The sequence below is a fragment of the Hippoglossus hippoglossus genome, chromosome 12 (genome assembly GCF_009819705.1).
Source record: "Hippoglossus hippoglossus isolate fHipHip1 chromosome 12, fHipHip1.pri, whole genome shotgun sequence".
Lineage (NCBI taxonomy): Eukaryota > Metazoa > Chordata > Actinopteri > Pleuronectiformes > Pleuronectidae > Hippoglossus > Hippoglossus hippoglossus.
The window spans coordinates 6172879-6199702 of NC_047162.1; the positions used below are offsets into that span (position 1 = coordinate 6172879).

Consider the following 26824-nt stretch of genomic DNA (forward strand, 5'->3'; position numbering starts at 1 on the left):
TCTATCCATTCAAACAGTGTATGACATGAGGATGCATTTGCAGCACTATCTGCAGCTATTGTTTATGCACATAAGATAAACATCTACTATTTATACAAAATACACAGAAAAAAGCATGCCTATAGGAATTCAATGCAAAGCTCTGCTTGTAGATTCGTTGCAAACAACATCTCCATGCGTGCGTGTTTGTGTGTGTCTGAGAACGAGTGAAGAGTGATGCCCGCGAGCCTTGCGAAGCGTGAACTGAGCAAGCCTGAGGTGAGAATGTAATCAGGTGATATCAGATCATTGTCCTGTCTACTTCCACTGTTTCTATTTATACTGGACCTTTAGAAAGCGGGTCTCCTCAGGCTGACAAGGTTGAGAGGAGAACCTGAATATTACTGCATGAAGCTGACATTACAGTTTTGGGAATCCTCACTGTGAAGGTGAGAAAAAAAAAGCTCAACTTTCTCACTTATTTGCAAACGCAAAGTTTTACGTCTGAGGAGATGGATACAAATGCTGAAAGTTATCTTTTAGCAGTCCCCTTTACCCCTCTCTTTGTCTCTCCTTCTCCATCATGGCAGGGAGCCCAGTGCATATAAAGCAAATGTGGCTTTGACGCTGGCGAAGGGCAACTACGCTCTCTTGAAATATGTTCTCTGTTGACTCATTCTGTTAACCACATTCTTCATCAGCAGCGCAGCAGAGTCCTTCCCGTCGGCCATGAAGACAAAACATCGTCTCTTCTGGCCCAGTTAATAATACACCCAATTTTTTTCCTGCCTTTTAACTACCTAGTTTAAACTCGAACATTTGGAACGGTGGATGGGAAAAAAAGAGGCAGCAGAAAATGAGGGGGAAGAGAAAGAGTGAGCGCTCTCACTGGCCTACAGTGCAGCTGAGATCCCCCTGGATTTATTTGTGTACATAACTCTTTCTGTCTCTCCCCTTTCCTTTCCCTCTGTCTCCCACTTTCATTCCTCTGTGCAGCCCTATCTCCAACACGAACACCCACATGCAGAAACAGCTACACAGCGTACAAACATACACATTCAAATAACCATCAAATTATCTTGCGGCTTTGAAAAGGGAACGGTACACCCACGGCCCTCATAGTTAATTATTCCATTTGCAGAGCGAGAGGAGAGCTTCCTGCTCTGTGAGGCTTGAACCAAAACAGCCACAAACTGAACTGAAGACAAACATAACTGAAAAACGGGAACATTTTTGATAAAAATAAAGGTCATTAGAGCAAAAAGTGTCTTTAGCGGGCAGTTTGATTTCATCACATTGCCATGTAACACCCCTCACCCCTTAACCCCCTGCCCAACGAACAGACTGAAGTCCTATTCATTTGACCACAGAGGCCCTAGTCAACAGCTTAGAGCCAAAAAGGAGAGCCTAGTCATAATGGAAACCTTTCCGGAAAATCATGTGACCCAACTCCCTTGTTCACGAACACGCTACTAAATTGTATCCACAAGTATCACTCTCTCTGTGTCAGATCTTTCACTCACCATGCTGCGTCTCTGGGTGGGTGCTGGTGTCAGGGTCCATGTTAGAATCACAGGGTGATGAGCACCCGCATCAACACACCCATGTCCCGAGGCAAAGTCAGCTGTGCAACTGAACTACAACTAGTGAAACTGCTACTAGAACTACTGTTATCCCCCCTCCTCTTCTGCTGCCGCCGCCGCTGCCTCTGACGTCCCCTTTCGCTGTTCTCCCCAGTCAGAGCTACTGGCTCTGGTCTGGCCCCCGCAGCCTGCCAGCTCAGCTCAGGCTTCCACTGTTGTGTTACATCTGTCTGACTGAACCCCTCTCTGGAGAGTGGGGAGAGAGAGGGAGAGTGAGAGAGTATGACGGAGCACGGAATGGGAGGGAGGAGAGAGAGAGCGGAGCAGTTTCCACATTGTGGTGGTGGTGGGGAGAGAGATGGGTGGAGGGGCTTGCAGAGCTGAATGTTTCCACTTTGATCAATTTCACGCTCAGCATATTTTATTCCCATCATAACGAGAACTTTGTAACATCAGTTTGGAAAACGCCACCATGCCAAAATAATTTAGAACTTCCCGACTACTGCGACAATGGGTGAAGTCCAAACCTGACCAGGCTCGCTGGCTGGGTTTCAACTCGCTTTTCAATCCGGCACACAAAACAGCACATGTGGCTTTAGCTGACAATTGACAGCTTGAGCAGTATAAGGTAACAATAGCTCTGCAAGACTGCAACCTAAAGATTGTTTTATAACATCTATAGAGGATATATCTATATAAGGATAATCTTATAATCGTCAGAATGGACACACTTGCCGCTTGTAGGAAACAATTTAAGAGCGGCAGTTCCAGAGACTTTGAATCTCCCAGAAACTGGCAAGATTCTACTTCTTGGTATTATAATGGTGGTTGCCAAACAACTTTTAGGTGCATTACTGCCACCTTATGAACTGGAGGGTGGAGAACTTGCTTGATTAAACGTGACTTCAAAAGAAAAACAAACATGGAGGAGGACCGACATTGTGTGTTCTGTTGTCAGCGAAAAACAAAAGAAGAAAAAACTATGGATGTCATGGCTGAGAAGGTGGAATTGTCAAATCAATTTTTCAGCGCGAGCTGGAGGGGAGTTGGAAATTTATTGTTGCTTTAGTCGCAGCTGTACAACTACGTTACATCTGGTTGGTGATGATCAGCTCGCTCTCATTGGCGATTGCGGGTTTCTGTTGGAGCCAATATACATGTTTGAAACATAGGTACGGCTGTTTGTCGACTTTGTATACACAATGGGTTTCCCTGCCCTTTCAGATATAGCAAGCAAATACAGCCCAGCCAACCCTAACCTTGTTAACATTCTTATCTGAACTATAACATGTTGTTGATGAGCTATAACTTCTTATATTTGAGAAGATTTGAGTTTGTCTTTGTTTAAACTGATACAAGTGACAACAGAAAAGATACTGACAAGGCAGAACAATCCATTAGTGGCATGAAGTCAACAAATACAACTCTGACAAATGACAGATTGCAATTATAAACAGAGGAGAAAGATGGAGGCAAGGAGGACTTAGTTCAATTAAACATCAGAGGGAATTTTAAGATATTCAAAATACATTAGAGTTAGTATCTGGCCTACAAGGCATGTTAAAATCTTTCAACAGCCTTCGGTCAGTTATCCGGCTCTCTTTAATCCCATCTAAAACTTGACAGCTCCTGAAAAATATTTATGGAAGCAGTGAAAGCTGGAAAATAGGGCAGCATATGCCCCAGCATCTTTAAAGAACCAACAGTGGAGAACTTTTCCAAAGCTGCATCCAGAAAAAAAAACTCCCACCCAAGTAAAATTAAGCCTTGTTGGTCTGGTGGGAGCGTAACAGCGCTCTCCGTCTCTGGCATGTTTGTGCCAAAACCACAAAGAGTTCAAAAGAGATGCGGCAGCTCCGCTCACTATTCAGTCGGAGGATGAGACGAGATGAGAGTGCTCTCTGATTTGCTGAGGATTCCTATTCATCTCAGTGTGGTTTTTATTCATCACGTTGCTTATTGAAAGCCTGTATCTCTCAAGGACAAGAGCAGGTGAGAACTATGGCAATGAATTATTGAGTAAAACAGAGAGCACGTGAGTGTGTTTAGTGTTTTTGTGATATGAAGCATGATTTATAATTTTATACAAGTGGGCACAAAAACACACAAATGCATCCATCTGTCAATATGGTACTGAAGGTTTCTCTTGTTTTTTTATTCATGTGAAAATGATTTTACAGCTGACCAGTGAAAACAAGTCCGTTTTAATCAAATTCTAGCAGGATCTCAACCCTTGTACTAAAACTATATCTATATACCTCTCTCTCTCTCTCTCTCTCTCTCTCTATATATATATATATATATTTTTTAAAAATACTTCAGGTTTTAACACAACAAATCTTGTTGATGACCTGAAACGTCGTCATCGCAGCAAAGCTGGACTATGAAGCAGCCACAGTAGCTAGCGTTAACGTAATAGCCCTTTATGGCCAGGCTTTTCCATGGTGAAGGACGGATGGTTTTGTGTAATACTCCCCCAAGCCACCAGTACTTTTCAGACGTGTCCATATACCTGCTCTGTATGATGTGGGCATCGCATACATTCAATACCAAAAATGTGAGATCTTCAATTATAGATATCAGCCATGAGAAGCTGAAAAAAATGTGTGTGTATCCCAATTAATAATTTAATCTGTTATGTTCTAGCTAACATGCAGAGTAGTGCATCTTCAGTATGTTAATCTGAATTAGTGAATAAGAAATGATCTTACATAATAATCATGGGAAAGTTTTAAAATGTTGTTGACAGACTTGCTAATTACTCTGTAATTAGTGAACGAGCTGGCACTTTATTCGTTTAGCCAGTTCCCTTCTCATACACATCCAGTATGATAATCTTACACTGTATCTACATCACTATGACATCAGTAAACAGATTACAAAATGGGATGCACATATTTAAAACTCTTCTGGTTGTTGTGTGTGTTTTAGCATCAGTAAACTACTATAGCAAAAAATTGACTTTGTACTTTAAAGGCCAAATATGTGCTGTGCAGCGAATGCTGGGAAAGAGCCATAACTTAGAGGAGACAGAAGGACGTCGCTGCTCATTTCATTATCTGGCTCCCATCACAGCAGAATGTGACCTCACTCGGGAGATACGGGATGTGATAGAAGTGTTTTAACATTTAAATGAGACCATTTCTAAAGTGTACTAACTGACATAATGCTTTAACTACGTTTGCCTAACAAATAAATACAAATTTCCTTAGGGACTGCGAAGTAAATCTGTATTTACTACTGAACTAAATAGTTTCCACGAAAGAGTTAGTGGGTCAAGAGATGATACTGTAAATCCATGCAACCACAAACTCACTGACTCACTTGTTTAGATGCGAAAAGCACTGTTTAAACAGTCAGTGTCTGCAGAAACCTTCGTTCTGTTCACAGCACAAAACATCACTGTAATCAAGAAACGTGCAACTATCTTATTGGTCAAAAATACTGACACAACACTGCCAAGTCTGAAATGATACGATCTTTATGCCGTCTAGACACAACGTCTCAGGGATAGAATGCAACAACACCTCAGGAAATCACTTAACTCAATAAAACCTCCACTCAATGTACTGTACTATATACAGGGTCGGGACAAAATCATGTAATGACATCATGAAAGAGCACTTAAACTTAACAAACGCTGCGCACACTGATTTAAAGGCAGGAGGTAACATGTTGCATGCCTGCCAACAACCCAGCAACGGTAACCGTGGGATACAAACGCTTGAATGTCAAACCTCAGAGCCACCTTACTGTCCGTCTCACTGTGACTGATTCAGACAAATCCACTACGTCTTACTGAAGTGCTCCATCGTGTCCATAGTCATAAGTCTACATATCCAGAGAGCAACTGTATTATATCACATTACATCGTCATAAAAGCAATAGGGAAAATGCAACATGACATCAGCATTTTGCACAACCTTTATGAGTGTCTGAGTTGTTAGGATGAGACATAAAGTGCAGTGGAGCGCTGTGAAGCAGCAAGCTCTCCATCTAGTGGATATGTGGGAGAAGAGAGGAGAGTCAGCGATTTAAAAAAGGCTCATGCAGGCATGAATGCAAGGCTCACTTTGCATGTGTATGACTGGTTACGTCACTGGCTCTGTTCAGACGTGGTATTGACAGCCGTCCTGGGAGATCCGATCACAAGCGGTCAGCTCTGAGTTTGTCTTTGAATGCCTGTGACCACATGAGATCATGTCTCACTTCCCTGCTCTATAGGCAAATAATCCTGTGCGTCATTTGTTTGTTTGTGAAGACCAAATTATGTTGTTTTTGCCCAGTTTACAGATGTGTTTGATGTCACTGTGTCTGTGTGTGTTGGCACGAGCGAGCGAGAGAGAGGAGTCAGGAGACGAGGAAAAAGTATCAATAATTACGTGCTGGTCAGTGTTGACATTGTGACGGTGGTCACAAATAAATAAATGTATGGGCACCGAGAAGGTTAAAAATAAACTTGGATCATTCATCATGAAACAGTAGCAGGTCAGAGGACGTCAGCTGAGCAGGCCGTCCTTCATATGTGGCCCAGGACGCACTTGCTTTCACACAGCGAAAACAATGTGGCCCACATGTGTCCCAGACCACCGCTGAATGGGGTTTGCGTGATCTCAGTTCTACAGTTTGGTGCATTCACACATGTACTTAGAGCTGTCCACTTGTTATCACTCGGGATGGATGTTAATAGCTGGTCTGAACAGGGTCACTGAGGAGCTGAAAGAAGAGCTACTGATTGCTTCTTGAGTTACTCTGCCCATTTTAACATTGTATCTGACAAGCATCTGCCTATGAGTGCTTAAGTTGTAGGAAAAAGGCCAAAACTGGAGCCAAACCATAAAAAAGCACTTTTTCTCCACAGGCTGCACAGTCTTTAAACTTAATGTGTCCATACCCACGTTAAACAAGTGTTAAACATCGTGATTTCAAGGTTATTTATTACTCGTTCTAATTTAATTAAACAGTGCAAAGAAGGCAATTAAAGTAATTCCACTATGTGCATGGAAATAGTGACGCATCCTCATCACTGCTGAGGTATGTCCTCGGGCTACTCACCGCTCTCAGTGGACAGCTGGCTGTGGAATTCTGGAAACTGGGTTTCCACTGGAACGCTGATGGTGCGTCGCAGGAGGTGAACCTTGCATGACGCCGAGCGCCTCTCCTGCAAAAACAAGGGAGGAATCCGCTGAGAAAGAAAGGACGAAAGATGGAGACAGAGAGGAAGAACAAGACAGATAAAAGGCTGAATACATTGAACAAAAGGCAAAGATACAAAGTGGGCACAAAAAGGAGATAGAGGAAGAACAAAGAAAAGAACACAAAGAAAAGTAATAAATGAAAGAAAAGCACATACATAGTCACACAGGCTCCTTATCTTCTCTGTTGTGGTTATTCTGGACAACGTGTTTAATGCTTTGTTGGGCCGATAGCCCACAATAGCTGCGGAGGCCCTGATAAATGAGGAGTCATTGGCTAAAACAGAGCAGGCGTTGGCAGCACATCAGTCTGTGTCAGCCCATATCTTCCTGTTGCTTGCATACCAAATGTTTGGCTTCAACAGATTACACAGACAAAAGGAAGGAGGGCGGCTGTGGTGAGTCCAAAGAAAAAAGAGAAAGGGCCCAGCACGCAGAGTGATAATGGGCTTATCGAACATCCTCACACCTCTCAACTCTTTGCAGCACCCTGTCCGTCTTGTTTTCTCGGCCGCTCTGTTTCCATGTCTGTCTGTTTATCGCCCTGTCGCTCTCTCTCTCATCCTCTCTGCGAGTCACCTCTTTACTCGCTCGCCTCGTGGGGACTTGGTTTTGAGGACAGCGCTCGCGCTCACTTTCTCTGATGTAATGACAGTGTCTGCTGGTCTGAGCAGTAATGACAAAGCAAGATGAGCTGTAACTCTAACCTCCATGCATTAACTCAGGGTGACACGGATACATACAGTACTGCGCTGTGTGTGTGAGTGAGTCATAAGCAGTGACTGCTGTATTATCTGTGGCTTAATTATAATAATGACTCATTTAATAATCCATGAGTTCACACACTCATCCAATTATTAATTAGTCACACTCACTGATAAGTTATTACCTCTAACAAGGGGGTTATATTTTCATGTGTGTTACATTAATCATAAATGTTAGAAGCAGCTATTCCAGATGGCAAAAGCAGAGACTGTAACATGACGTTTATTTTGAAGTAATAAACACAATAAACACATATTTAAACCCATGTCATCTACCGCTAATAATGGCCTTCTCCATCCTGGAATTGCACGGCTTGCCGATTTCAACAGGGGGTTCAACACACCACCATTTACATTTACTTTTTGTCCAGGCTGAACACAGCTGTGGCTTTGTTAGCAGACATGCCAGACTAGCTGCTAGCCATGCATTATAAAAATGTGGGGCATTGTGACATCACAATGATGCAGAAGTATCAGCCGGACTACTGACGAGGCGGTGCAGGAGCTTCAAGAGCTTCAGGATCAGTGTCTTCTGTCGGGGAGAGGAGAGGAGGTTTACCGTGGACTTTAGGCTTTTTAACTTTACTGTCTTTTTGAATAAACAGAAAACCTATGTAAAAGAGTAGAGGAAAGAAAGATTGAGAGAAGCAAAATAGGTCTCCTTTAAGGTTATTGCTTTTGCCACGGACATAATCACTGATGCAAATGGCAAATCTCAGTATAAATACTTGCATAAATCTGCAAATCCCTGTTGTTGGCACTACCACAAAAAGAAAATCACGAGTCCCCTCTACTGGCCATCATGTGGAGCTTTGGAAATGTAGATGAGAGTAATGAGCTCAACTTCTCCACTAGATTCGCTCAAAATGTGCTTCATGAGTTCGAGGATGAACTGCAGGCTTCACGGCGAGCTGCAGGTGAAAATGAGAAACGTCTAAACTCTGGAAATCCCTCCGGAATCACACCTTTCTCTCACTTTTATTAGGTTCTGATTGCAGCCCTCAAGACATGTGACACACTTGGGGAATGTTGAGATTGTTATCCACACTCTCATAGCTTTCGGTATCTGTAATCCTCCTTTTTGGCTTTCTTTCCGCATAGGGTAAGCATAGTTTGTCTTAGAATTAGGGAAGTGTCAAATTGGCTGAACAAATGGCCGAGGGCCTAATCGCCTTTGGCACATAAGGCCACAGTCATTTATTCAGTAAACGTCCTTTTACAAATGACTATATCGGCATCAGCTGCTCTCAGCGATGCTGCACTTCAATTCTCTGTTTTCCATTATGTCCTAAGAGAACAATAGAAAAACTGAAAATCTGATTAAACCAAAAAGGGATTCAATGAAAGGGCAAGAAATGAAAAAGGAGTCACTGTTTACTTAAAGCCCTACAGCAAATACTTTCACGGCCAACTATAAATCAAAACTTTTGTGCATGGACTCTGGTACAAATAGATTTTTCTTTCTTTCTTCTCAATTTCTCTCCAGCATTTTCTAGAAGTTGTACAAAATGTAGAAATACAACAACAAAATGTAAGAAAATAAAAAGTGAAATAAGACAAACATTAATTTATTAAGATTGAAATATGCTGCACTTCAGCATACTGATATTTTTACTTCATTAATTTCAATATTGAAAAAAGGATTTATAAATCCATCAGCTTCGTACATCAAAGGGTGAGTACAATCGATTCTCATTTTTAATTCGCGGCGAAGTCTGAATTATTTAAATGCGTTTGAGAAAGACCTCAATGTTTTCTTAGAAATGCTGCTTTATGTAATGTTTGCTTGGAGGAATGATGAATCAAATGGAAAACAAGAACAAATAAAAACACAACCTCAGCCAGGGGCCAACAATCCCCTCATGGAACCACATTTAAATCTGCTAGAGCTGGAAGAAATGCAAGAATTTTTTTAATCAAGATCAATGCGCAATTCCGTTGGAAATTGGTGGAAATGTCCAAAAAATCAATAAAAAAACACTTCCTTTCAATGTTAAAGAAAGTGAAAAAATATGAATGGATCAGCCTCTTTCTTCTAGCTCTATCCCAAAATTGTATGGATTCTTTGTCTGCCCATGTCCCATCTTTCCACCAAATCTCATGGAAATCCATTTGGTTGTTTTTGTGTAGTCCTGCAGGCGAACAAACAATCCACCCAACCAACTAACAAACTAGAATGGCACTAAGTAGAGCCCACACCTCCGCCAAGGCCCAACAGTCTCTTAAATTACATCAAGCAGCACCAAATCTTTCCTGACCCAAACCGTATCCATCCACCAAGTTTTGCGTTCACACTCAAACAAACTAAGAAACAAACAATCAGACGGGTCGAAACCTCCTCAGTAGATAATAATTTTCTCTCTCTACTGATTACTGTCACCCCAACATTAAAAACTCCCTCAATCTATGGAGCTATAACTGACATATTTTGAATCAAATCCCAACAAGCACATGGTCTTATCATTCTGTTGAAAAATAGTTCATAAAACATCTGAAGCCATGACATTTTGCACAGTTCACTCAGGCGTGCTTGTAAATGTTTGACATCTACTGCATGATTGCATATTCACAGCAGTTGCTGCTCTGATCAATTCAACGGAGCTTGTTCTGCTCTCTCAACCTGCATGTCGCCCCACCTTCATCTGGAGCAAGCCATTATAAGACTGTATAATCGTTTTGACCTACAGTTTGCTGACATAACAGAAATCCTGCAGCGTTATGGACGACCTTTCAGAGTCTGGGTCTCTGGATGGATGCGGCTAAAAGCTGTTGTTCTTTGTTGCTGTGAAACAAAAAGCACTGTAGTGGAAAAAGGCTGCGGATGGGTCGATTGGAATAACAAGGCAAACGTCAGTAATGTCAGAAGGAAATAAACTGAGGCCACACTTTTCTCAATCATGCTGGTTTACGAAAAAGGTTTGGCAAGTCCGACGACTTCATCCTTTGTGATTCTGAATTCATGTTCGAGCACCACAGGGATCAACTATTCACCCAACTGAAGTGCTCAGGAGGCTGCATTCCCCCATAACCACAACTATTTGACATCATGAGGTGGCAAATAAATAGCCCATCGCTTTTAAGGACATATCTTGAGTTGGGAATATAGATTTCTAACTTTACATGTCATTTAACTTTGTTTTAAATAGGGTTTGAATTGGAACTGATGTGGCATAAAAGCAAAAAATATGTATTGCCAATATACCAAATGACATGAGAAATTGGTTTTATTCCCATTAGTGATCTCAGACTGGTAGTGTTTTTGGTGTTGTTGCTGTTCTTAGAGCTTAAAAATGGTCTTCATTCATATATTCATTTATTGGACATTAAAAATGTTATGAATAGGACAGAGTTTAAGAAGGAGATTTATATAGATGGATAAACGGTACAACGTGATACATGGTTTTTGCAACTTTGTCGCAATGAAAGCCAAAAGATGCGCAGTGTTAACCCTACAGTGTAATGTACCAGGAATTTATTTGTAAAAAAAGTTGAGACAGGTCGACCAACTTGCAATTTTTTTGCCCAAGTTCAGAGGGATGTAGCAGCAACAATACTCAAACAGTGGCACTCATACAAAGACTGCCTGGTATCAAGGGGCCCAAAATGTGGCAATAAGGTAATTTCCTGCACCATTACAGTGCCACCAGTCTGGATTTATAACACCAGGCGGGTTGGATACACAAATTCATGCTGATTAAGCCAAATTCTGCCTCCACCATCAGCGTCTCTCCGGAAATAAAATGTATTAGAATATGCAATTCTTTTTTTTCCTGCTTTGGTGAGTCAGTCAGCTCCAACCAGTCTGATGATTCTCCTCTGACCGCTCTCATCAACAAGGTGTTTCCATCTGCAGAACTCCCACTCACTGGATGTTTTGTTATTTCGCTACACTTTCTGAGTACGATCTCTAGAGACTCATGTGTGTGAAAATCCCAGGAGATCAGCACTTTTAGAAACACTCAAACCAGACCGTCTGGCACCAACAATCCTGACGCAGTCAAAGTCAATGAGTTCACTTTTTTTCCCCCTCATTCTGATGTTTGATGTAAAAATGAAGTGAAGCTGCTGACCTGTCTCTGTTTCATTTACTTAGTTGTGCAGAGAAAGTCTGTGGATTACAGCCAAAAAAGTGCAGTCGAGTGGTGAAAACAGGACCTGACTCAGATGATGCAAGAGGCTTTTTGCTTGTGTCAAAACTGAAGGAGGTAATAGATGCTGTTTCACATTCTCGAAATAATGTAGGACTAACAAGTAATGATATATATAATTAATTTAATGAATATGGACTGACCTCGAACAGGATATGAGATTTTTGGTCATATTGCACATCCCTATTGACATGATTGGCTGATTGGGTAATAGTGGGAATAGGCAGGTGTAGGTGTAAGGTGCTTGGTGAATGTATATCATTATTAAATAGGTGAAAACGCCTTTCTAGGAACTGGGTTTGTGTCGCTCACACAAAACTGTTAAGCAAGGAAAGGATGTTGCCGACAGAAGATAATTTAGATTAACAACAAGGACCTCTAATCTCACAGAATCTACCATAATCCTGTGTGATATTCATCAAAACAACAGAGGCAAAGAACCAGACTCTGCTCTGCTTAACCTGGCTACTGGTGGTGTCTGCTGTGGGATGATGGAATGAATTCACACCCTACGCAGAGTTCACTCAGAACCTTGTGTTTCCAATTACAACCTCCTTACGGGGGTCCTATTATCATCATTCTCATTATTATTATTATTGATTGATGCAAGACCTTCAATGACAGATTAACACATGGGCAAAGTGAGCAGATGCAGTGTCTAGAGCCCTGGAGCCAATGGGGCCCATTCCCTTACAATTTATTATTAAGTTCTTTTTTGTGTTAAAGCTATTTTTGGTAATCCTGGAACATCTATCAAGAGCAGGCTACACAGTTAAAACACTGGAGATAATATGGTTTTATGTTGCGTGATTATAAAATGATTTGAATGTTTTATAAATTAGTATCGAGCAGTCAAACCACCGCTAGGGGACGATCCACTCAATCTCCTGAATCACAGCCGCCCAAGAAGAAAGAAAATGCATGAGGTCGGATATTTTTCACTGCATTTTTGGTGGTTTTATGCTGTTTATTTATGTAAACTCCTGAATATTAATATTTGCGGTACATGGAATGAATGAAAGACGGAAAATGGCAGTAATTTAACATGTCCAAATATATCTTCAAAGTGGTCTATGCTGTGTGGATGCAGACATGCCCTCAGGCACATGCAGCGTGCGTGTACTATTTGCATGTGTGTACCAGGGTCAATGGGGAGGTTTTGTCCAGGGCCTGGGGTCATAATCCATCCATGAAGACCCAGAAGCAGTGAGAAGGGTAAAAAGGGTTGGTGCACCCGCATAGCCTGTGTAACCTTGACTCTATTTTTAACTGGATTAAAACCTGGATATTAACACGAGTTGAAAATGTGTTACTATAGGCTACAAGTGGGGAAACGCTTGGATGGAAAAGGGCGAAAAAAGCAGAAAAAGGGAAGCAAATGAAAAACATTTAAATGACAAGAACACTCACACACACACACACAAACAAGTGATGAGAAAAACAATGGTGACACAGAGGGACTTGACAGACAAAGAGATTGTGCGGTCTGCTCTCACCACCTCCTCATCCTTCAGAAGCAGCATCTGACAGTCAGCGACCACACAGTACTGCGGGTTCCACACAGTTCGCTCTTCACAGGAGTGGCCACGTGAAATCCGGTGTCTGGACGGACAACGCACGTCTAGAGCGGAGGAGAAGAGACACAATCAGAAAAGGATAGAGGTGTTTGTGCAGAATATGGAGTAATAGCTTAAATAGTGGTATCTTAAAAAGTCCATAGAAGGAGGGATGAAGTAGATTAATAGTATAAGAGGAGAACAGTTGGGGATTTAGTCTAATGGACCCAGAATTTACTTTTCAATTCCTGCAAATTCCTGTTTTGCTCACAGAATGCAAAAAAGGATGCGATTGGAGGATTCTTCCACTTCAGTCGGATGTTGGCTGAACAAAGGGGTAAAAATAAAACAAGTGGAACAGGAATTTATTGGATTCTCCTCCATCTCCAATGATGAGGTGACAAATCTCAGGAAAAAAAGCAATACATGTGCTTTTTCACACGGAAAATCCGCTCCATCGATTCCCCCACACGTAGCTTACTGTGACAGAGACACTGACTACATCACTCACCACCGACTGAGTCTGACAGTTTCATTACAGATGTGTTCGGTGAAACAGGCTCCCTCACACTGACTGCATACAATAAGAAAATACATTTTTGATGAATAAGCTCGGACAAAAACATCCACTACAACATATCAGTGCAGATTCAGATCACCTGACACCTCAACTGAAAGCAAATAAACTGAGCAATATTCATGAGATTTTATTTTTTCTATCTATCCATTTGTATATTTCCTTTGTAAATCTTTACAACAGGCACAATTTAATTAGAGAATGAGACTTTTGTAATTTTGTTATGCTTGCACAACAACAATAAAGTTCCTGAAGGCAGAGTAACGTGCCTAATGGTGCTGGGCTGTAAAATACTTCATATGTATTTAAACAATGCTGGACGAAAAAGCGACTGTTTTTATACAGTTTGCTCAAAAGTGTTTTTGCTTCCAGGAGTAACTTGAAAACTGGAGACTTTCATCTCTGTTCTCAAATGTAAAAGTGGGAAAGAGAATATAAAAGAATCCAGTGTTCTCTCTGAGACTCTCTCAGAGTTTCAAAGCGAAGCGAGACGTATATTATTCATACAATGCACTGAAAACTTTTTGTCATGTATCTTTTCAACCATCTTATTCCATCACACCATCTTCACATCCCAGGTAGCCTTGTCTCCACGTGTACGGAAGTAAACAAGGAGAAGAAGTCGGTGATAAACATGGAGGCCACAGATGTGAGCGGTTATGGTAAAATTTTTCGCTTGATTCTTTCAAACACAGAAGTGGTGTGAAACAAGATCTACATTTTTTTAATGCGACCTCAGACTGAACAGCCATGTGACCCATATCAGAATATATTGTGACTTTTACATCACTCTAGATCGTACATGGGGGTGACACGTCTGTACAAGCAAAACTTGAGGGGTCGTATCATAACTGGTCTGTGTTTGAAAGAATCCAGAAAAAAATTAAAGGATTAAACGCTCACATCTGGGCCATGACCACTTCACATTGGAGTCTAATACTGGCCCGAGTTCAGCTACATATATAAACATTTGATCTAGAAAAAAAATCTGAATTTAACACCAAGGCAAGCAGTGTGAACGTAGCTTAAGTCGAAGTGCACAGTCACATAAATACACAATCCCACACACACACGCACACTGAGAAATACAGCTACTGCAGACGGCACCTGTCTGATCAGCTCAGACTCACGCTGTGGACAGGAGAAGGTGGAGCACAGCGTTCTCCATTTAGCGGAGCTTCTTCAGAGGCAGGTTTCTTAATCCTGCCGTTATTTCAATTATGTAATTTCAGCATCAGTTCCACCAGCTTTAAAATGGTGATACTGGGAGAGACATGACAGAAAAGAGACAGGAGGGTGAGGAGGACTAAAAAGCTTGGGAGGTCGAGCATTTCGCTTCCTTCGATAAAGCCACAGAAGTGAGATCTGTGAAGCGGGAGATCAGCGCCAAGTTTTTCCCTCTCATGGTTGAAATCTATTTACACAGCTGTTTGGCATCGACTACAATAGAAAGCGAGGACCACAGTTACAGACGCACAAATCACTGGCAGGTCCAGCGCCATAAAGAAGCTCCGGTTAAACCGTGCACCACATTTCTCAGACTCTGGTCGACAGACAGGCTCAAGGACTAATATGATATAAATTATGTGGATTTATTTTTTCATGGCCTTGCTGATTTCTTTTTTTTTTTCTGTTGTCAATCATTTATGTATTAATTTTATGATCTTTAACACACTATGAAGCAGGAAATATAAACCAATGGTGATTAAGCAGTAATACCTTTAACCAACTGTTTGGCTACCTGACATGAGGAAAATAATATTGATTTTCCTTGATGTTAAAAATGCACAGACAAACAAAAAATGTGTGAATGTATAGGTGTTAAATAAGTTTATTTTAGGGATGTGTTTGTGGTTCAACAGATGGCATTAGAAGCATCAACTTACTCAACATTCAGTCTATGATTTTAACATCTTTAACCCCTTCGCAAACTATATTTTTAGTCTATATTGTCGTCTCACAGTTGTGCCACATAGTGAATGCATAAAAGATTAGAGCTGTTTGGTGAAAGATCTCGCAAATAATACACAATGTTCTGTATGTAAATCTAACTGTTACTTCTAAAATATGTATTTTGGAGTAAATATCCTGAGAAAAAATATGAGAAATTCAGCTTCTGTAGCTGCTGCATTGTAGCTCTAACTGTAAATAGTTCAAATCAATTATCCGATATTAAACATTTTATTCAACATGTTCTCTTTCAGCAACATTTCCATCTAAAACACTCTGACTCTGTGTTGATGATAATGGTGCTTCATCTGCCGTGTGATTCAGGCTAACTGCTAACTGCTAACTGCTAAATGCTATCTGCTAACTGCTACTGCATAGACTGATTAAAACTGTTTAAAAACATGCACTTACTGCTGTGACGACGTGTTTATTGACTCCTCGCAGACTCTACTCGTCTTCCGGATGAAAAAAAACTTGTATCATGTTTACATGATGTTTTAAAAAACGTTTTTCAAAGTTGTGAGTCTGTCCATGGTTTGTATATGTCTGTGGGCGGCCATTTTGTTTCGAAAAACAACTTTTGCAACTTGGGAAACGGGTTGAACTTGTTTGTTTTTGTTTGTGTTATTTTGTGTGTTTGTTTTGTTTGTGTGTTTACTCTAAAGGGTCTTTAAGGTAAAAATAATATTAGCTTAGCTTAGTTAGCTTGTTTTCTCAATATCGATGTTGAGAGTAAGATGCCATCTAATGGCGAGAGGTGGTAGCGCACTAGAGCTGTTTTACAGCAGCACAGCAGCTGCTTGTCTGTGGCAGAACAGTGAAATACTGCATGTGAGATATTAACCAAAAATAGATTATTAATGTCCCACAACACATTTAAAAGCTGCATATAATTCAGAAAACTTAAATGTCTGCCTTTCTGACCTTTGCACTATGATTCAAAACAATTGCATTCAATACAGACAGTATAAACAATACTAGAATAAAGTAACACATTTGAATAGAGGCGACATTGCACAGAACAAGTTATTGCACAGATAAATTGAATAAATATTACACAAGGGAGTGTTGGAATAATATGAAGATTAGAACTTATTTTCACTTATCATCCCTGAGTCGACCTCTTCTGTGTGGTGTTGTAACTGTAGTAGACATTTGAAAGCCATCACATGAAAAGTGTTGGTATGACTAATACCACTGACTCATTTCCAATTCCAATGTAAGCGTCCCAGTAAGACATGTCAGTAAGCCAGCATGCACGATGCAAAAAGTCCATGGCAGGAATCAAATTGGAGCAAGTAGAGAAGTATATATTTTTGTAATGAAGCACATCTGTGCTGTTTATCCTGCAAATTATCACAATGTATATATATGAGATAGTTACTTTAGTTTGGAAGTTAAAAATGTCACAAGGTCATTCGACACCATTCGCACAAAGGCCCTCTTATTATTTCCCATTGTGGTACAGTGACCAAAAAGTTTGGCTTTTATAATGAATTCTTGTTCAGACTTAGTAGTGCAGAGGTTTCATTTCTGCATATCTAAACTAAAGCGACACAAGAAATAGATGCAAGATGGAAAACCATAATGTTTCAATGGCTTTTTGACTGAGGAAGAAAGACGTATGGAGTTGATTCCCCAAAGCCTATGTGCATCTATGTGCACTTTCTCTATCATACATCACTCAAGCACTGCCTGCAGAGCCATAAGGGGCAATGTGCGGGTCACTATCTTGCCCGAGGACACTTCGTCATGCGGGATTAGGGATACTCGAATTAAAACCCTTATTTTCCGGTTAAAGGATGACCCGCTCTATCTCCTGCGCCAAAGCCAAAGACCATTTAAGAGGCCGACGAAGTTAGTAGAGAAGATGTACAGTATGAAACCCAGCACAGTGGAGCAAAAACCCTTTTGCAAATTGAAACCACTAAAAACAGTTTAGTATTATGTATTCCACTAATCCCCTTATGACACACTGGTCATTTTACTTTGCACATTACAAGCTTTACCTAATTACATAACATCCCCTCTAATAGAAAATGTTAATGTCAACCATGTGGTGTAAATATATCAATCCAGAGTACTCTGGGTACATGCTGCATGTGAAATATATTTAAAAATATTCATATTGAAATCTTCTTAAAAGGACAATATTCGTATATTATAATTTTTTTAATTCTCGATCTTAATAACATTGCTGCAGATTATATTTCAGAAGTGGATGTCTGGTTTTGGTAAATGTTTTTTTAATCTGGCCGCAACACCAAAATAAGAGTCTGTGATTAGGATCCACATTAGAGTGCTGTTTTGTATTTCCTTACCTTTGATTGTAGGGCAGTTATGTAATCAGGCCCATTTTACTGACGCTGAATGAAAGGCGGGGGGGGGGGGGGGGGGGGGGGGGGGGGGGGGGGGGGGGGGGGGGGGGGGGGGGGGGGGGGGGGGGGAGACATAGATCATGTATTCATTAGGAGAGTGCGCAGTGATGTTTGCGTGTCCGTGAAAGCTCAGTGTCAGGGACGAGTGTTTTTGTTCTCTGTGTGTAAAAGATAAGCAGCGCTCCAATCCGAGATGCTTCATCTGACTCGGATGACAGGCATGGTCACGTTGTGTTTGCATTCACTTACACCGCTGCTGCTGCTGCTGCTGCTGCTGCTGCTGCTGCTTATACTGCTGCTGCTTCCTGTGTTCCAAACATTAGCGGCTGACTGAGATCAATAACTGCACAGTATTAGCATTTCTTTCCCCTCTCAGCATCAATAGCTTTGCTCCGCAGTATGACAATAAAGCTCACCTCTCCTCGGCTGCTACAGAGTCCTTCCATCAGTTATCGATAGAGCAAATATAAAGAGGCCCTAATGGTTTCAGATCGATACTCCAAAGATCGGAGGAGATGCCTCACAAGCGCTTTGTTTGGAAATACCTGCTTCCCTGTTCCTGTGAGTTACGGAAAAGGAAAGCGGGAGAGAGGACGTGGTTCGACGTTTTGAACCTCGCAACACTGAAGATATGAGGCTGTATGTAGGCTGACTGCAGATTTACCAAGTTGACCGCAGTTGGAACAAATCTGAGGTACATCAAGGTCAACCTTTCTGGATATTTTAGGTTTCCTTCAAGGGTATCGCACAAAATAGAGGTTAATATTGACTGGACCATCATGTAACAGTCTGTGCTCCTACTACTCCCACATCCTGTGGATTCTTGCCTCTCGGATCACCTAAAGTAGACTTTGTGCAGGAGTATGAAACTTAAAAATGTTTAAAGGTTCAATTCCGCGGACGCTTTTCTCAACCAAAATATCCCTCTGATTTAAACTCAGAGTCAACTTCACTGTGAGTTCTGCCATGTGCACAGGACATAGATTCAATGCTGTTTCTTTCTGAACCCCCGTGTTAAGAGTCAGGTAGACACAAAAGTAAACAGTATGTAAGTTACGCATTATATAATTACACAACACTAAGTACTCAAGCAACATATAAGTTGGCAGTCAGAGAGGCACAGGGTAGACAGGATATGAACTGCAGAGTATGATTATAGTGCAAAAATAGATTAAGCAGTGGAGATACTTTGGGTGAATGTGCAGATAATGTACAGTATTGACAAGTAGGATGAGTTAAGTATCAGCATTTACAATAGAGCAGGAGCGTTAATAGTGAAATAACAGCGGACCACAAAAAGTGACTGGTGCATCTTTGCAATGAAAAATAGTTCATGCTGGTTTCAGTAACAAACTACATTTTAAGTTTCGCTTGCACATTAACAATGTCTCCATGTTTTGTGCATGTGATCATGAATCATGAAAATGCATTGACATAAAAAGCACCCCTCTGGTAATACTGTCGCCTTGGCACAAGACGTTGAAAAGAACATTCTCAGGGAGGACTTGGGCTGCGATGCATTTAGGTGGGACAGTTCCAGGACCCTGCTATTGCACATGCCGGCTAATTGGTGCAGCTTCTGACACCAAAAAAACCCGATGGAGTTCACCCATGATTTATTTAGTAACCCCTGTGCTCTTACACACATTGTCGCCTGGCTGAGCTCCGACTTCAGGCCAAGCTCGATCTGGAATTTCAGTCTCACAAAGACTCGCTTTTTTGGTTTAATATCTTTGATTTGAGAAATCACGCTTGCTTAACCACTTCTTTTTGAGTCATGCACAACAAGTAATAGCCCAAAATAACAGTTTCTACTTGAACAAGGTGGTAAAGTCTGTACGTTCATCAAAACCAGCTGAAGAAGCACTTAAGAAACAGATGCATCCATTGCACCCACACAGTAAGTTATAAATCCTGCCTGTCTACATGCCGCTGGCAACACCAGCATGCTCCACGCAGCTTTGAGAGATTTAGAGCCCCGGGTTTGCGCTGCTGATGAGAAGCGTCATCGTGATTTCTGCTCATACAAAGCGACTCTGCAAAGGCCCCAACGTGCAGCGATTAAACCTCTTCACAGAGCTCTCCGGAGATGGCAGGACGTTGCCACCAATCCCAACTTCAGGGTTAAAACAGGTAACACAGAAATGGCAGAGTATGCAAATGCACAAATAAGACTTTGTCAATCCAGCACCATTTATAGCTCTAGTCTAGCGGATGTTGCCACTGACAACCACTCATATACACTCGAGTGGACTGAAGGGTCTCACTGAACCATACTTGTAAAATAACAGGCTCAAAGAGATGGCGGTATTAAACGCAATCAAAGAGCATGAAGATACTACTCGCAATGAAGAGCTGTGTCAGCCAGTCAATGCCACAAGAAGCTGGAAAATGAAGGAGAAAGCCTCTGTAATCTCAGCTTTAATATGAAGCTCGAGTAGTTTTGTGGCTTCTGGTCATCAATTAAAAATTAATATACAGTTGGCCCCCTCAGTCAAAAGAGGAAATGATCAAAGATCAGTGTTCCACATACGGATGTGTTGACGCTCGAGCTGATGAATTACTGTCAGTGTGGAGCAGACGTTGTCTTGGAGACTCTGGTGCTGATACAAGTTGAAGGGTTTCAAAGAGAAAACATGGTGCAATGACAACAGGATGTCACGTACTGACCTTCAGTGTATGCCTGCACTTTAATGACATATCATAAAAAAGCACGAGATCTATTAGGCAGAGATCAAGACAGCACAAACACCACTTTAATGCTTTAAGGGATATAGCTGGGCACTAATTCCACAGTCTATAAAAAGGCACTTCCTTTGAGGGTGGGACGACCACATATATTGTCTCAGACAAAAGATCACATTAGAGGTTAGACTTTTAAGCAGAGTGGATCAACTTGAAAGAAACAGCAGAAATAAAGGAATTTATAGGCAAAATTTCAATTCAGATTGAAGAGAAAAAAGAAAGGTGTGATGAAGAGAAATGTACGTGTGGATTAGAGGTCGTAGGGTTTAAACATGGTTGGAGTGTTGAGAATTAATAATACGTAAGTAAATGTATTTCTATTGTATTGTATTTTTTTAATTTAGCTGTATGACATTGACGATGTTATGAAACCAGTCTTTTACGAGGATAACAGGATGCCGAGTCTGTTTTCCTGGTGTATTTAATTGAGAGGTGAAAAAGGTTTGAATCATCGTTATTATAATGTTACTGTTTGAGACAATTTGATACATTTCAGAAATATTGCTGTTTTATGTTTTTACTGATGTTTCTTTTTTAGAACACTTCAATCAAGACTTCAAAGAAACATGTCACAGCAAAGAGGACTATCATGGGGAGGCTGTGGCTGAGTGGGTAGAGCAGTTGTCCTCGAATCCCAACCCTTGCCGAAGTGTCCTTGGGCAAGAAGCTGAACCCAAAAAAATGGCCTAATTGTAACTGACAGGATAAAAGCGTCAGCTAAATGACAAGTAATGTAATGTTTTGTTGTCAGGTTATAAAAGCAAAGCTTTGATGGACAGTGTTCAGTCCACCATTTGCAGTCAGAGAGAGACGCACGAGCAGGAGCGATCAGCAGATTCAGGATTAGAGATCGATTCTCTGCCTTCTCAGCCACATTATTGACAGGCAAATAGTTGATGTTAAATGATGTCATCGTGGACAAGTTCAGGAGATTCCTCTGCTGCCTCAGGTAAAATTTAACTCTGAGAGAATTAAGATGAAGCTGAATGTATCTGCTGTGAAAACACACATAGTTCACTGACAAATTTAAATTCACCACTATGTCAATGGAGGGGTGGTTCAAGTGTTTGAGTCCACAAAACACTTTAGTAGTCTCAGGGAGAAAAGTAACTGGGGACTCCTTCTTCAAAACAACAGGAAAAAAACATAAAATTCCTCCATACTGCTACCTACTGTTACTTCAATTGTATTGGATTTGGCTGCAACACTGTTCTACCCCTGAAAGTCCAAAAGGGACCCTAACCCTAACCCTGACTCATACCCTTCACCCACCCCTGCACTGGCTTTATGTCCAAGAAAGAATAACCCTGTTTGTTACTTGAGGCCAATGATGTTTTTGCTTCCAGTTTTATCCCCCATCAAAATGATCTTGTCTGATCTGTTTACTGAAAACATAAATAATTCAAGTCATCAGGAAATCAACACCATGTTGATCATATTTTTATAATATTTTGAATGTTGACTGAATGAATCTCTCACACTGAATACACCCACGTCACATATTTTGTCTCCACAATCTCTCTCCACAGTTTCACTGACAGCACCTGAAGTTCAGGCGGTCGAGACGCTCCACAGCAGCTCTTCCTCCTATTCGGTCCTGGACTTTAGAGAGGAAGGCGACTTTGGCAAAACAGTGGAGTCCAGGAACCTCAGGACACTGAGCGTGAGGTAGATGACTGAAGTCTTTGTTTATAATCCTGTGCTCAGGTGTTGTCTGCTCCATCAGAAAATGTAGCTTCATCATCATGCCTCCTCTTTTCTCTCCAGGTATCCGTATTGAAAATCATCAGTGAGCTGGATTCAGATTGCACGAACATGGTCAAGTTCTATGAACAATTCCAACACATGGAACAGACTTGCTTGGTGTTGGAGATCCTGGAAATGAATCTATCAATGCATCATGAAGCGAATACTCTTTTGTTAAAGACAGCCCTAAAACCTAAACCTGGCACCCAACAACATCACATGGTCCTGCAGCTCTTGGTGGCCTTGGATGGCCTGAAAGATCTTGGCTTCAGCCGCTCAGGGTGAAGCTAATTGACTTTGGCTGCGCCGTGTTTGCATCCCAAGTTGAGCTGGGGATGGAGATCCAGCCGTATGGGTACAGGTGAGTCCATCCTGCACATTATCTGTTTAGCCACTTTTCTCTGCTCTGAAAATGTTGCAACAGATCTTTTATCTTTGGCTCATGTCTTTCCTTCTCAGGGCTCAAGAGATTTCCCTTTGCCATCCATTCACCAAGACTCGATGTGTGAGGGGTCGGGTGCGTACACCTCATAATGTGTATCCTCCTGCAGATGAAGAGCATGGTTGCAGTGCTGGGCCTGCCGAGGGACCACCTGCTCCGTGCTGGCAAGTACATCCAGCTGTTCTTCATTTAAGAGGAGGCCGAAGATGGTTCATCATTGAGACTGATGGTAGAGTAACCATGTTCTTCTTTGTTTGAGAAGTGTAATTCATTTTTAAATCCAACCGCCTTGTTCTAATCTTTTTTTCCTTTTGTTCCTTCAGACGGCAGAAGAATTTACTGCCGCAGATAACATGATACTAGAGAAACCCAAAAGCTTTATCAAGCCGCCAAGCTCTCTGAATGGCCTGCTTCATGTGAGTACTCTCTGATGTGTTGTACAAGTAAAGACTGGATCCGTACCAGCTATTTATCTGCCATTTAGGAGCTGGATCATCTGACCTGAAACCTGTTCTCAAATCCAGATCCGTCCAAAATCGGAGGCTGCTGAGATGGAAGACCACGTGGCCTTTGTGTCTCTCTTAGAAGGGTTGTTGCATCTTGACGGGGATGAGCGGGTCTCTCCTCGTCAAGCTCTGCAGCCGCCCAGTGTCACCTACTGAATTAGAAGGTTCTTCTCAAGCCTCAGAAGCCGCTTCCGTTTAAAAGTGGACGACTGAATAATTATTTCTCTATATATATTTTAAAAGATGTTTTACTACTTTTCAATACTTTTAATGTTTTATTAATACTTTCTTACTACATTTTAATACTTTTTAAATACATTTAATGGTTTTAATATTTTGTAATACTGTGTAATACTTACTTTAAAAATCATTATGTGGCCATGACAAAACAGAAATCAACGTATGGTCACAAAGAGGAGTCAAAATACATTTGATTCATTGTGTTGCAGGTCAGAGGACATCAGCAGAATAGGCAGTTCTTCATATATGGCCCAGGATGCATTTGCTCCACCTCCAAATGTGGTTTGAGTGACCTGATCTCAGGATGCATTCAGGCACATTCAGATCTGCGTCGTAGCATCGACCACTTGTGATTGGATCACTCAGGATGGATGTTGATACCTGGTCTGAGCGGTGACTTAGTGATGCTCTAACCACTACCCTTCATTCTACCCACAGTTATTCTCTGGTGTTCTCTCATTCCTAGTCTCCAACAACTTATTGAATCTCAGCAGGCCCCCACACTGCATCCATGAGGCAGATCCAAACCATATTCCCCTGAGGAGGCCTCTCAGCTCCACCAGGCCCTTTAGGATTAAGACACTCATCATTGAAGCTAATGTGTCACCTACTGTATCCACTTGTTAGAGAGATATCATTTAAAGGCAAACTGTAAATCCTTGGAACAGGAGATAATGAGTGAGAAACAGGTAGCAGAGAAAACACGCTTTCCTCTCTGCTTGATCAGTTTTTGTGCCACAGATTCAGTGTATTTGTGTGAGAGGTACCAGTGTACCCCCCCCCCCCCCCCCCCACACACACACACACACACAATATATAATGTATAGTAGTTGCATTTTCTGCAGTTCTTTTCGACTGCTACTGAGACAATGCTTGATGGAATAATATGGAAAAAGAAAACCACAGTTAGCTTGTTAGATTATCTGAAGAACAGCAGGACTGTGAAAACTAAATGTGAAAAAAAAAGATGATCTGCAAGTAACATTGTGTCCCTGTGTTTCTGTGATGGCAAACATTCATTTGGCGAAAAAAGAATGATAAAAACAGAGTTAAAAGTAGAGCGTACTTCCGTAGAGTGCCCATCCCCTCAAAGGTCAAACAACATGTTTGACAAAACATGTCAGATTCAGATTATTAAAATATATATTAATATTATCCGGATCTTGCACTCAAATATACCCTGTTTGTGCTTAGATTTTCTGCACTTCATCGCGCTACTCTTTTTTCTTTTTTTCTTCTTCAGTGCTTTGATTTTTGTGTGAACAAGTCTGTCAAATTCCGCCAAACAATAGAATGCCAGGTGTGGTGTTGACAGGTGAAATTGACCCGCCCTCCAGTTTTTTCAGGAAAGCCGAAAATACAGAATCTAAACGTGAAATCAATCCTGCACTCAAACTGAAAGGCCACGCTCTTGAAAAAGGGTTGGAAAAAAATACAAAGTCTGCTGGCAGAGGTGATCCACTGCACCGATTTCAAGGGTTGTTGTATGTACCATTCAATTATTCACACTTTAACTGGATCTGCACACAAATGTAACAGCTTCCTCCATGGTCCCATCCCCACGAATCAGGCTCAGTTCATTCTGCACAATCCTATTTGACAGAAGTAAAAACTCAACTAGGAAAAAGAAGGTGATGACACCTGAATACTAATAGGACACAATGATCAAACAGGTCAATAAGTGAAAGATTTGATTTCCATTTCATCGCCTTGAGGCTGTGAACTCCAGTCACCTTTACTCTGAAGCCTTGACTGAATGCTCTCAGCTGCTGAGTGGGAGTTGGCAGTTCAACACTTGACTGTGATGGAGGATATTTTTTCCGAACACACTAACTGACCCAGATGTTGAACTCTCTCAGCAGCTGCTGGTTGGACATCTTTTGTCTGGTCCTCTGTCGGGGACGAGATGTTCTCACTCGGTATCACTGGACACTGAGATGTGTGACCCATCTGCTGCTACTGATGATACAAGGGATGAATGAACAGGGAGGGTCTTCATCTCAACAGCTGAATAATGATCAATCCATTTTGATTTATATGGCCTATATTAGAAATTATAATTTGTCTCAGGGCTCAACAATCTGTACATGGTGCGACACCCTCTGCCCTTAACTCTCGACTAGAGTCAGGAAAAACTACCAAAAATAGATAGATACATAAATAAAAGTTTACTGCTGTCTGTCTATTAACAATTTTCCCTAATAATTATTTTCCATAAAAAAAAAACACATTACAAAATAGTACAAAAAGTACAAAAACTCATCAAAAGTTGTGTGAAAGCAGACACCAAGTTTGACTGATGAGTAGAGAGAGGACACAGATTGTGGTGGACCTGCATGGGCCTGCTTTTCTTTTACAGGGTTTTAAATTAAAATAAGATTAATGATGGCCTTGAGCTGAGTCCCAAGAGGAAAAAGAAGGCCGCAACATTACTTAACGATGTATTAATGAAAACGGCCATGCTTAGAAAGAATGAGATCTGTGAGCAGTCAGGGTTGACATCATTTCAGAGGCCTGGGCCCTTCAGTTTTTCAAGCGTTATAGTCTAAAAAAGTCATATGACAAATGACCTAGGACATTAAAGAAATGCAGAATATGGAAACTGAAACAAAGAGAAAATTTGCAACCCTTGTCCCCAATGCAGGAAGAAGGAATAAAAGACAATTCATGGAGAGACAAAGTTTACCTTAATAAAAATCACCATGAAAGACATTGGATTAGTCATGAGTATAAGCCATTAATGTTTTTCTCCAGAATTTACAACCTGTTAATCACCCTGAGCAGAAATAAGTCGTGGATGAACACATACATTTGCCTTAGATTAAAAAAAAGGAATTCAGAACCTTTAAGTTTATACAATAAGTATAAAATCTGTATTTTTTTCAATTAAATTTTAAATGAAAAATTTTCTTAACATGTGACTTTAAGCAGCATTACACCACGTTTAACCATAAATAACAGCTTCAAAATGAATTTGTTGCGTCACTGACGTGGAATAGGGAGAATGTTTCCTCT

General features: G+C 41.1%; 1 protein-coding gene across 6 annotated transcripts in view; it reads right to left on the reverse strand.

Moving 5' to 3' along the window:
• Positions 1-26824, reverse strand: part of dab2ipb (DAB2 interacting protein b) — a 167576-nt gene that overhangs the window by 134331 nt on the left and 6421 nt on the right. For 3 of the 6 annotated variants that reach the window (XM_034601783.1, XM_034601781.1, XM_034601786.1), the window contains exons 2-3: positions 13166-13290; positions 6618-6747 (exon numbers count right to left, since the gene is read on the reverse strand). In XM_034601783.1, the coding sequence (XP_034457674.1) occupies positions 6618-6747; positions 13166-13290 (255 nt within the window). Of the gene's footprint in view, positions 1-1502; positions 1787-6617; positions 6748-13165; positions 13291-26824 lie in introns of those variants that run through there. The other 3 variants (XM_034601782.1, XM_034601785.1, XM_034601789.1) reach the window with 3 other exon arrangements.